Source organism: Marmota monax, unplaced genomic scaffold, assembly GCF_021218885.2.
Source record: "Marmota monax isolate L192 unplaced genomic scaffold, Marmota_monax_Labrador192_F-V1.1 WCK01_AAM20220418_F8-fsc00611, whole genome shotgun sequence".
Classification (NCBI taxonomy): Eukaryota; Metazoa; Chordata; class Mammalia; order Rodentia; family Sciuridae; genus Marmota; species Marmota monax.
The window spans coordinates 144,175-156,189 of record NW_026695053.1 but is presented as its reverse complement, the minus strand read 5'-3'; the positions used below and the strand labels follow the sequence as shown (position 1 = coordinate 156,189).

Genomic DNA, 12,015 nt, shown 5'->3' with positions numbered 1-12,015 from the left:
GTGAGATGGTATCTTAGAGTAGTTTTAATTTGCATTTCTCTGATTGCTAGAGATGATGAGCATTTTTTTCATATATTTGTTGATTGATTGTATATCCTCTTCTAAGAAGTGTCTGTTCAGGTCCTTGGCCCATTTGTTGATTGGGTTATTTATTTATTTATTTTGGTATTTAGCTTTTTGAGTTCTTTGTATACCCTAGAGATTAGAGTTCTATCTGATGTGTGAGGGGTAAAAATTTGTTTCCAGGATGTAGGTTTCCTATTCACCTCACAAATTATTTCTGTTGCTGAGATAAAACTTTTTAGTTTGAATTTATCCCATTTGTTGATTCTTGGTTTTAACTCTTGTGCTATAGGTGTCTTATTAAGGAAATTGGGTCCTAACCCCACGTGATGGAGATTAGGGCCAACTTTATCTTGTATTAGACGCAGAGCCTCTGGTTTGATTCCTAGATCCTTGATCCATTTTGAATTAACTTTTGTGCATGGTGAGAGATAAGGATTCAATTTCATTTTGTTGCATATGGATTTCCAGTTCTCCCAGCACCATTTGTTGAAGATGCTATCCTTTCTGCATTGCAGGATTTTGACACCTTTGTCTAGTATAAGGTAGTTGTAATTTTGTAGGTTAGTCTCGGTGTCCTCTATTCTGTACCATTGGTCTACCAGCCTGTTTTGGTGCCAGTACCATGCTGTTTTTGTTACTATTGCTCTGTAATATAATTTAAGATCTGGTATAGTGATACCATGTGTTTCACTCTTTCTGCTTAGAATTGCTTTAGCTATTCTGGGTCTCTTATTTTTCCAGATGAATTTCATAATTGCTTTTTCTATTTCTGTGAGGAATGCCACTGGGATTTTGATTGGAATCACATTGAATCTGTAAAGTGCTTTTGGTAATATGGACATTTTAATAATATTAATATATTAATTCTGCCTATCCATGAGCAAGGTGTATCTTTCCATCTTCTTTTTTTGAAAAATAATTTTTATTTTTTAAAAGTAAATTTTGGGGGCTGGGGATGTGGCTCAAGTGGTAGCGCGCTCGCCTGGCATGCGTGCGGCCCGAGTTCGATCCTCAGCACCACATACAAACAAAGATGTGTCCGCCGAAAATTAAAAAATAAAATATTAAAAAAAAAAAATTCTCTTTAAAAGTAAATTTTGCATTACAGGGAAAAAAACACAAGCAAAGAACAAAGTCATCCAGTTACAAGAAGCTTAGTTGGACGTGTCCCTCTAGGTGTGTGCATATATATACAATATCCCATTTTGTGTGAATGAGATTGTGATGTATATCATGCTTTTCCACACATCATGAATATTCAACAATTCAAAATCCTGAAACTACATGACTATTTTTTGATAACCAAGAATACACTACACCAACTCAATCTGTTATTCTTTCTTGGGGACAAAAATTTCACTGAAGACAGAAATGGCCTCTAGATAGACATATTGGCAGAGTTACAACTAAAACAATTCATTCCCTTAATGCTCAATTTAAAATGAAACAGCAAAAGAATACACCAAGCTTGTATCATTACCAGATTTCTACTACTAAAATATTAGCAAGAATGCATGTTCCCAGTGAATTAAAATATTCCTATAGTACAGCCAGAAGATGCACACACACCAGTGGCTCACATCAAAATGTAAATCTTTGAGCACTTGCTCCCATCTTTCCCTGTGCCCCTCTGCTGCCAGCGTAATGAACAAATCCTGATACACAATGCCCAGAGATAAAGCAATTCCATGTCCAAGATGAATCTTTTCTATCAATTATAACAAAAAGATATTTACAAGTTGGTTAATTCACTAGCACTACTTTTTATGAAATATAAAGGGCTTTATACAGGTATATTTTCTGTGAAGCAGAATTGGCCATTGTTCTTTATATTTGTGGGTTTTGTTTTACTATTCTGTGTAAATAGTGTATATAAAGGACAAATGAGTCCTATTTTACATCTAGTCTATATAGATGTTAAAGAGGTTGCCAGTGTATGACAAAAGCAGAGTTAGTAAACTAACACACCAAGTATATGTTGTGTTAAATTCATAGGAAAGACTGTTCTTAAAACAACCTAGGAAGTGAAATAGTTAAAAGTCATCTCTAAGCATTACAGATGCATATACTGACCCATTGGTTGATAAGACTAGAAAGGGAAGGGTTCTAGGCCAGAATATTACTGTTTGGAAGACATTTTCAAATTCTAGCCTTTAAAAAAAGGGGGAATTTTGCTTCAAAGTATAGCCTTTGTTAAGTAAGTGTTGCAGTTTATTAAGTGCTACTGTATGTATAGTTGGAAACTTAAGTTCTTGTTGGGAACATCTAGTGTTTCTAGATGTTGAAAAGTGCACAACACATGGGAAAAGTAGAGAGCTAAAATAATGCCCTTTAAGTATGTTTTGTTACTACATAGGAATGGTTGCCATTTAGGGTAATGGAATTGTTGAACTTGATGTCTTGGAGGGTAGGCTGAAGGTTCACTGGGTAGGGGGTGGGAGAAGGAGAAAATATGCATAGAGAAGCAATCGGTGCCCTTTAGATTAGTTCAGATTGTCTAGCTATTGTTATATGTGCATTTCAGTTAATCTTGCTGGGTATTAAAGGATAAATCCTAATGCCCAAAGTTTGTTAACAGTAACAAAATAATCCCTTTATAAATATCCTGTTGTTAGTTTTTAGGAAGAACTGTCTTCTGAGAATGACCCTTGTTAATCCACTTCTTGGAGCTAGGAGTAGTCTTGAATTTAGACATTGGAATGGTAAAGAGGGAGAAGAGGAAGTGCTCTTTGCTAATGTCTTCATATTTGGAAGACAGTTTTAGATTATAACCATATATCTATATGTGCATTTTTTGGTAAATTGTGTTTTTATGCACAAAGTTCATACTTCATTTCACAACATCTAAGCTTTTTAGAGCCTGAGGTAACAGTGAATCAATTCTTAACTTTTTTTTATGGTGCTGGGGATTGAACCCAGGGCCTTGTGCATGCAAGGCAAGCACTGTACTGATTGAGCTATATCCCCAGCCAGAGTCCTAAATTAAATCTGAAGAAATAAGACAAATTGAGCTATGTTCTGACCATAAATGTGCAGTGACAATAAAGTTAAATAAAGTTAAAATGGCTAGTGTGTTCAGGCCCATTAGGTATTGAACTGATTGCATTCTTCACCCTCTACTTATTTTTTATTTCACTCACTGATTTACTTTTGATTGGTGCTTTCTACATGTATTTAAAGGTGAAATTCTCTGTGGTATAGTTATATATGCACATAATGTGTTTTAGATAAATTTATTCCACATTTCTTCCATTTTTAGTCCCTCCTTCCTTTCTCTGGGTCTCTTTCTTCTTCTCCACTGAACTTCCCTATATCCTTATGATATCACATTTCCCCCTTCTTTCTCTTATTTTGCTCTACCTTTCACATATGAGAGAAAACATTCTACTCTTCAAATTTTTTTTTTGTAATTGTAGGTCAATAGCATGCCTTTATTTTGTTTATTTTTATGTGGTAATAAGAATGAATCTAGTGCATCACACATGCTAGACAAGTGCTCTGCCACTGAGTTACAGCCTGAGCCCAACATTCTACTCTTAACTTTCTTTTTTTGTGGTGCTAGGGATTGAACCCCCGGCCTTGTTCATGTGAGGCAACTAAACTATATCCCCAGCCCTTTTAAGTTTCTGAATCTGGCTTACTTTACTTAGCATGATGTTCTCCAGTTTCACCCATTTACCAGCAAATATCATAATTTCATTATTCTTTTTTTTTAGTTGTAGGTGGACACAATATCTTTATTTTATTGAACCCAGGAGGATTGAACCCAGGGCCTCACACATGCTAGGTGAGTGTTCTACTGCTGAGCCACAACCCCAGACCCCATAATTTTATTATTCCATATTCTGAGTAAAACTCCATTGTGTATATATGCCACATTTTCTGAATACATTCATCTATTAATCATCCTCTGGGCTGATTCTATAATTTGGCTATTATGAATTGTGCTACTATAATCATTGATGTGGCTGTATCCCTATGGTATGCTGATTTTAGTTCTATTGGATAAATACCAAGGAGTGGGATATATGTGTCATATGGTTGTTCCATTTCTAGTTTTTTGAGGATTTTCCATACTGCTTTCCAGAGTGGTTTTACTAATTTGCAATCCTACCAACAATATAGAGTGTTCTTGATAATTACCATTCTGACTGAAGTGAGATGAAATCTTTAGTGTAGTTTTGATTTGCATTTCCCTGATTGATAAAGATGTTGAATTTTTAAAATATATTTGTTGGCTATTGTGTTTCTTCTTTTGAGTAATGTCTGTTTAGTTCTTTTACCCATTTATTGATTAGATTGTTTGTCAGAGGAGCAGGTAATAAAGATTTTCTCTCATTCCGTAGGCTCTCTGTCACAGTTTTGTTTTCCTTGCTGTGCAGAAATTTCTAAGTTGATGGCATTCTACTTATTGATTCTTGGTTTTGTTTCCTGAACTTTATGAATCTTGTTGAGAAAGTTAATGAAATGTTGACCCTATGTTTTCTTGTAGCTGTTGCAAAGTTTCCTGTCTAATTCCTAAGTCTGTGATCCATTTTGATTTGACTTTGTGCAGGGAGAGAGAGAGAGAAAGAGAGGAATCTAGATTCATTATTCTATGTAACAGAGCTCAAATGCTAACCAAAGAGCTGAGTAAACATTTGTAGGACAAAGAAAGTAACACACTGATTGACTCTTTAGCTAATGTTTGTGTAGCTAACTCTAATTGAAAGAGTTTTTTTCTAGACAAACTCTGCTAGGACTCAGGTGGCAACACCCAGTCTGAGAGCTCAGGACAGCCTAGTTTTGTTCTGTCCCCATTCTCTTCACTCCAGGTCCCTAGCCATGGTCTGACAATTGCTTAGATGAAGGCCTGTTCCTAGAACCCCCTCTTCAAGCACTCCAGCATTGCCAGTTCTCTAGTGATTAAGGTAAAATCTTGTCCACACCATATGGGGTTAGAGGCTCCTCCAGGTGGGGAGCAAGGTGACAGGAGTCTATCCACTCAAAAGAGAATTAATTTGAGCTGCCTGCCTGGACCTTGGGAATTTCTCACTTAATAAAGTGTGATTCAAAGGGCTGTGGGCACCTTTGTGTCCCACATGTGGTCTCTGTCCAATTTAAACCCTGGATTGCTCCCTCTGTGCTTGGAAAGAAGCTGCCTCTGCAGGGTTCTGGTGGGAGTTTTACCTCCAGTGGTGACAGCTGTGCTGGTTTCCAGGGAACATTTCCACTTGGTAGGTGCCCCAATGATCTGAGAACAGATCATTACAGGTCTGTTCTCACCCTCTGTACTAATGATACTCATTTTGTTCCCAGAAAGACTTAGAAACAGTAGCTTCAATTTTGGGACAGTGAAGGCAAAACTGGGCATCAGGTTCTAGCCCCCTGAGTGTATTGACCACTCCAGATCAAAGAAGAATGGTCTCAGTGAGACAGATGCAAAAGACAGGTAATTAGTGTAGATAATGAATAATAGCATCAGAAATATTGGGGCTAATAAGCTGCTAATGACTCTCTGGTAGGGGGAAGGATCCTGCTTTCTTTCTGTTTTTTTGTTTTGTTTTGTTTTCAGTGAGGAATTTATTTCTCTTAAAAAAAAAACAACACACACACAACAACAACAGTGGTTGGATATAGACACAGCAGCACTGTGACATGTGACGGAACATGAAAGTTTCAGAGCAGCAGAACAGAAGCAGTTATCCTCAGGAATGACCTCTAAAACAGAGCCATTTTCACCCAACACAATAAAATCTCCGGAAAAAAAAATACCTTTAGAGACTAGAATGATTATTATTATTTTAACAATGCCAATAGCCATGAAGCTCTTCTAATTGAGAACATTTATTTTTGGCCTAATACAAAAACAACTTCTAAATTGACTGGGGAAAGACAGCAAGGTTCTTCTTATTTGGGGGGAGTGTCTTTCTTCCCTCCTAGGAAGAGCTAGCTTTTCACATGTTTTAAATCATTCATCTGGCACAAGCCTTTAAGTTTAGGCCAGAGGAGCGCCCCGTCCCCCATGCCCCTGCAGGGTTCAGCCTGAGCTTCAATAGCTAAGTGGCTGCTTGTGCAAACAGGTGCAGAAGTTGCCTTGGGGGGTGAGGCTTCCCAATTGGGGTCCGCTGTGACCTGGAAGAAGTGAGCTCTCTGCTGTCCACGAACTCACACAGCTGTGTGGCTTCCCAATGCGCAGGATTTCGTACTCACGATCTTTCCATAGCAAAGGCTTAGAAGTTAGAGGGTTCATTCCCAGGGCATCAGTTCTGAAGACAGGAGACAACCCGAAGAGGTTGCCCTTAGTAGGGTATAAGTATTCAGCCAGAAGGCAAGCACACAGAAACCCGTGAATGCCGACTCAGACTGGCATTCCTTCTTCCTCTAAGGAGACTTCCAGTGGTCCAAGAAGCCACTATTCCCATTGGCAAGGCTTGGGAAGGAGGCTGTGGTGCCTTCTCTGCACTGTCAGCAGCTCAGCAAGAAATTAGTGGGAAGGTAGAACTGATGACTTGAGGCTTAGGAAAAGAGAGGATGTGGAAGAAAAAGATGGATTCAACAGTGAAGCTGGGCTCCTTGGAGAGGCATGGAAACTTCCTGGCCTCAGCATCCTCTGGAGGCTGCCTGGGCTCCAGGACAGGAATCCACCTCTCACTTGTGCTTCCAGATGCAAAGGGGTGTTCATGTGCATTTCCCCAGAACTCACACCAACATCCTCCTGGGGGGAGGTCTACCTGTCAGATGTGCATATCACAGGGCTCCACTCCTCTGAGATGGTGATGCATTTCAGCAGAGTAGCAAGGCCCTGCAGCTGCTGCAGACACGCAACACTCAGCCACAGGGCAAGCGAGCAGCCCTGGAGCCCCGCAGTTCAGAGGCAAGAACTAGCAGATGTGGGATGGATGGCACCCTCTGCAAAGGCGGGAATTGGGCCTTGTTGAAATTTTGCATAACATTCTGGGAGCCCCACATCCAAAAGCTTGACAAACACTCATCAGTGAGGGTGATCATGGCTAAGACTGCCCTGTCCACTGGGGACAGCAGCCTGCCTCCTGAACAGTGAAAGCAGAGATGCTTCTGTGAGACCCTGTGGCTCACCCCAAAGGCACAAAGTCAGTGAATATCTGGTGAGAAAAATGTTACACTTGGAGCAAGAAAAGGCTCTTTTGCGAAGAGCTCAAATGCACGAGAGAATTACATCCAGCCACCATCCAACCCGCCATCTCCCGACAGGCAATGGGAAGGAGGGCTCGTTTGGTTTTAATTTAAAAATATCTTTAAAAAATGCAGCTGTAGTGCTGGGCACACTAGTGTGTGTCCTTAATTCCAGGGCTTGGCAGGCTGAGGCAGGAGAATGGCAAGTTTGAAGCCAGCCTGGGTAACTTAGTGAGACCCTCTCTGAAAATAAAATAAAAGGGGCTGGGGACGTAGCTCAGTGGTAGAGCACCCCTGGGTTCAATCCCAGCACCCACCTCCCCCCCAAAAAAGTATAAAAATCAAGACTGGAAGAGGAGCCAGGCAGGGAAGGAACAGGGACTGGGCCTCCTTGGGGAGAGGGGCTGGGTTCAGGCACTGTTCTCAAGATCTGCTCTGTGGTTAAGAAGACATGGATGACGGGCCAAAAGGAACAGGAGGACTGAACAGCCCTCATGACTGCCCCCACCTCTCCTGGCACTTGCAGGGTCAGGTGACGACCAGGAAGGAAGACAAGTGGTCCTGAGTCAGTGCCAAGTCCCGTGTGTCGGGACCGCTGGCACTTCCACGATGCGGAACCCTGGTAGCCAGGCATGGCTTCTTTCCCCTCCCTGGGGTTCTCTGCTGCATATGGACAGAGCCTTGGCTTTGAGGCATGAAGAGCCATCAGCACTGAGCCATCTGGCAGGGGTAGAGTGGCTGTGAATGGAGCGAAAGGAAGGAACATTCTAGGCAGGAGGCTGGGTGGTGGCTTGGGCTGGTGACCGACCCAGGAGGATGATGGGCCTTTTCTTTAAGGAGCATCTGCAAGAGCTTGAGGATCTTGAAAAACTGACCCCAGAGCGCCCCCCTCCTGGCAGAACCCGAATGCAGCTGTTTGCGTTTGCTTTACTTGGCGCGGCCTCCTGGGCTGCTCTGGAAGATAATACTGTACGGTAGGGTATTTGAGAGGAGTCGGCTATTTATTTTCTCCATTTGTTTCTAAAATGACCAAAGCCCAGACCCTTTTCTAGCAGCATGTCTGGGGATTCCCACTGAGGTTTGCTGGGAGAGCTTGGAAATGGGGCCGCAAGGTTGACGTACCCATAATGCTCCTCCTTACGTGTTCAAGTCCCAAAGCTGCTGGCTCACCTGTTAGGGACAGTCATATTGGTGACTGGTAGCCTAAGGTGCTGGTTCTCATACTCCAGGATCATCAGAATAACCTGGTGAGCCTTTAGAAGATGCAGATTCCTGGGTCCCACTCCAAGGTCCCCAGGGGCAAAGCCTGGGAATCTGCATTTTAACAGAAGGCACCACTGAGGCAGGCAGCGTCCACCTCCCCCCAACCATGAGACACCCTGGCAGCTGCTGGTGGCTGACCAGTTCTGAGGCAGAATGGAAAGCAGGACTAGGTCAGGCAGGGGAGCAGTAGGCCAGCCACTTGCCCTGTCCTGGAGGGGAGCTGAAGGCAGATGTGCTCTTTGTCACCTTGTGAGGTAGCAGGACATGACCAGCAGCTCCCCAGGCTGGACAGCCAGGCTACAAGGGGCCAGGGATGCTTTCAGAGGCCCCTGGTCTGGAAAGCCCCTGCGCCTCCAGGGTCTACTTGTGCCTGAAACTGAGATGCCTGCTTAGACTTTGCTTCCACCCCAGCTCTCCTGCGGGAAGTGACAGTGAGATTGTCTTGAGTTTTTTTTGGTGGCCCAGTCTGTCCTTGGACATGCCATTTGCCTGGAGAGATAACCTCATTCATGCCACAATGGTTAATTTGTGGGGGCCTGGTGAAGGTGCTCAGACTCAAGACTTGGTAGACACTTCAGGAATGTTCTGAGCCCTGGGTGAGCTTCCCTCCCCTCTGCAGACACAAAGGCTGAGAATGACCCACTGGATCTCACCTCCTGATGTTCCCATTGTCCTGAGGGTTTGGAACACTCGAGATTCCATGCCTAGTCCTTCCTGTTACTATGCTTCTCTTAGAAATACTATATGACAGAAATCCCCAAACACAGCACAAACCTCTTGGAAACTACTGGCTTTAGTAGCTGGACCTTGCAGAAGGAGGCCCAGAGCCCACTGGGGTGTATGCAATCTTCTGTGCAGAGTGGCCACCCTGCAGAAGGAAGAGGGGGCAGTAGGGAGGCAGCAATGGCAGCTGTGCCCCTGTAGGGCTGGCTGCACAGTCCCAGAGAGGACATTCTCAGGGGAATTCCAAGTGGGTCTTGAGCACTTAGTTCAGATCATAACAAGCCAATAGAAGTGTGATGCCACCATGAGGAAAGGTTAGAGATGGATGTAGGTAAATGCAACCAACCCTTTAAAGGTGAAAGGTGAAACATTTTCTACATTTAATAAAAACATTTTCTCATCTGAGTCTCTGGAAGTCTGGAGTCACATTTTTTTTTGGTAACCCCCCCCTTCTAAAATGTCTTAAAACACATGGCTTAATAGTGGCTGCACAGAAAAATCTACACCTCAAAGTCTGGACTTTCATTTAAATACAAATATACAAAATGTAAACTGAGACAATAGAGAAATTTACAAAACTTTTCTTTAAAAATAATAAAGACAAAAATTCAGTTCTAGTTAGGACGCCTATTAAAATACGTGCAAGTTGCCGTATCCCACTGGGTTTCTATTGCAATGTTCAACGAGGGCAAATCCAATCCACCCCAGCTTGGGGCCGCCTTAAGAAAAACAGACCTGAGTGGAAATTTCTTTGAGAAACCTCGAGGTTCGTTGAGGAGGTGGAGGGTCCCCTTCCCTGGCTCCTGGGGGTTCCCCTGGCCTCCCAGCCAGAGTGGAAGCCCCACTGGCCACAAGTTCTGCTTCCAAGTAGAAGGGTCTGGGCTGGTTCCACTGTGGACTTCAAGGCCAAGGCCAAAACTAGCTGCTTCCAGTGGAGTTTGAACTGACGTGGTTTGAATTGATGTGGTGGTTATAACTGGTCTTGGAATTGGAGGAACTCTTGGAATTGTTCTGATGCTGACGCCGGAAGAGCCTCTGGAGCAGGCCTTTCTTTGGTGGTTCTGGAGGCTGACTTCTGTTTAGGTCTGGTGAGAGGGTACCGTCGGGTCCAAACACATTCAGCTCCTTAAAGCATTCTGTTTCTATCATCTCATTTTGCCACGGGATGGACACGGAGGCTGTGGAGAACTTGGAGTAGAAGTCATCGTCCGTGTGGTCCAGGTTGACGCCTTTCATGGTGGAGAACTGCTCGATGTCCAGCACGTCCTTACAGTACACGGCCGGCGGATCTGGAATGAAGGGAGGGTCCAACATCCCGGCCTCCAAGCGCTTGAAGTTCATGTTCCTGAAGAACGGGTGCCTCTTGACCTCGGCCGCACCCTCCTCCTGGCAGCCCAGCCTCTGCTTGGAGTCTTTGGTGAGCAGCATCTTGCAGATGGACTTGGCCTCCCCGGAGAACTTGTGGGAGTACACCTCCTCTGTCTCCAGGACCCGGCGGTCCACCTCTTCCCGCTTCACCTTCTCCTTGCGACCACGGAACGGTGACTGGCCCTCGATCATCTCATAGATGAGACATCCCAGGCCCCAGTAGTCAGGGCTCAGGCCATATCGCTGGTTGTTCAGAACCTCTGGAGCCATGTAGCCGACCGTGCCCACCCGGCCGCGGATCAGGTCTCCCTCAGGGATCTTCACAGCCAGCCCCAAGTCTGAGATCCTGATGTGGCCATAGTCGTCCAACAGGATGTTTTCAGGTTTCAGATCTCTGTAGACTGTGTTCTCGCGGTGCAGGTCTTCCAAGCCGCAGAGGATCTCAGCTGCATAAAACAAGGCTCGCTCCTCCTCAAAGCCAGGGTTCCCCATGTTGTAGATGTGGAACTTCAGGTCGCCCCCATTCATGATGGTTAGGACCAGGCACAGGGCATCCTTGGTCTCATAGGCATAGGCCAGGTTGACCACGAACTGGCTGTTGACCTTCTCGAGAATCTGCTTCTCATTGAGTGCCATGGGCTCCCCTTTCTTCTTTTTGATCCTCTTCTTCTCCAAGCGCTTGCAGGCATACATTTTGCCTGTGGCCCGAACCTGGCAGGCACAGACCTCCCCGAAGCCCCCTTTCCCGAGTACTCGATACTGCCTGAACGTGTTTTTGGTCACTGGTTGCCTCTCCAACCATTTCCACTGGAGAAAGCGATCAAAATACATGCTGTCCAGATATTCGTGGAATGGCTCTCCGCTCAGGTAGTCATGGACAGACTGAGCACAGGCAGAAAAGAGTTCTTTGCCGGGCCTCTGCAGGAGTTTCGCCTCCGTCTGGGAGACCAGGTTTCGGCTAACTTGGGCGATGAACACCGGGGACTTTGGGGTGAGGTACTTGGTCATAATTTCCTTCCCTTTCTCTCCCAGCTTTTCATCTAGTGTAACTTCGTATTCTGCCACCGAGTCCAGGAACTGAATGTAGCACTCCAGCCCAGGCCTGGTTTCGCAGAACTGCCGGAAAAGCAGCCTCCCGATGGGCTGCCTGTCACACAGGCCGCAGTAATCTCTGTTTATGGTCCTCCGGAGATCTTCACACTGGCTGATGTGAGGGAACTTCAGGATTTCTTTCCACTTCTTGCTTTTCCCTTTGCGCTTTCCTCCGCCCCCTTCCCGGGCTTTCAGCAAGACCGTGTTGGCCACGATGTTTTCCAGCTCCATTGACAGTCGACGGTCAGCGAGGGAACCGGCCGGCGGGGCTGTCAGCGCCTGGGGCGTTGCCGCTGCTGCTGCCGCTGCTCGGGCTGCCGCCACGCTGCCGGAGCCGGGTGCCAGCAGCCCGCCTTGCCTACCGCATTA

General features: G+C 44.9%; 1 protein-coding gene across 1 annotated transcript; it reads right to left on the bottom strand.

The window, feature by feature from the left end:
* Positions 1-9,534: 9,534 nt before the first annotated feature.
* LOC124081565 (G protein-coupled receptor kinase 5-like) lies at positions 9,535-12,015 on the bottom strand. Its single transcript, XM_046427789.2, has one exon. It carries the CDS (start codon positions 11,875-11,877, stop codon positions 10,105-10,107), a length of 1,773 nt encoding a protein of 590 aa, XP_046283745.1. The 5' UTR covers positions 11,878-12,015; the 3' UTR covers positions 9,535-10,104.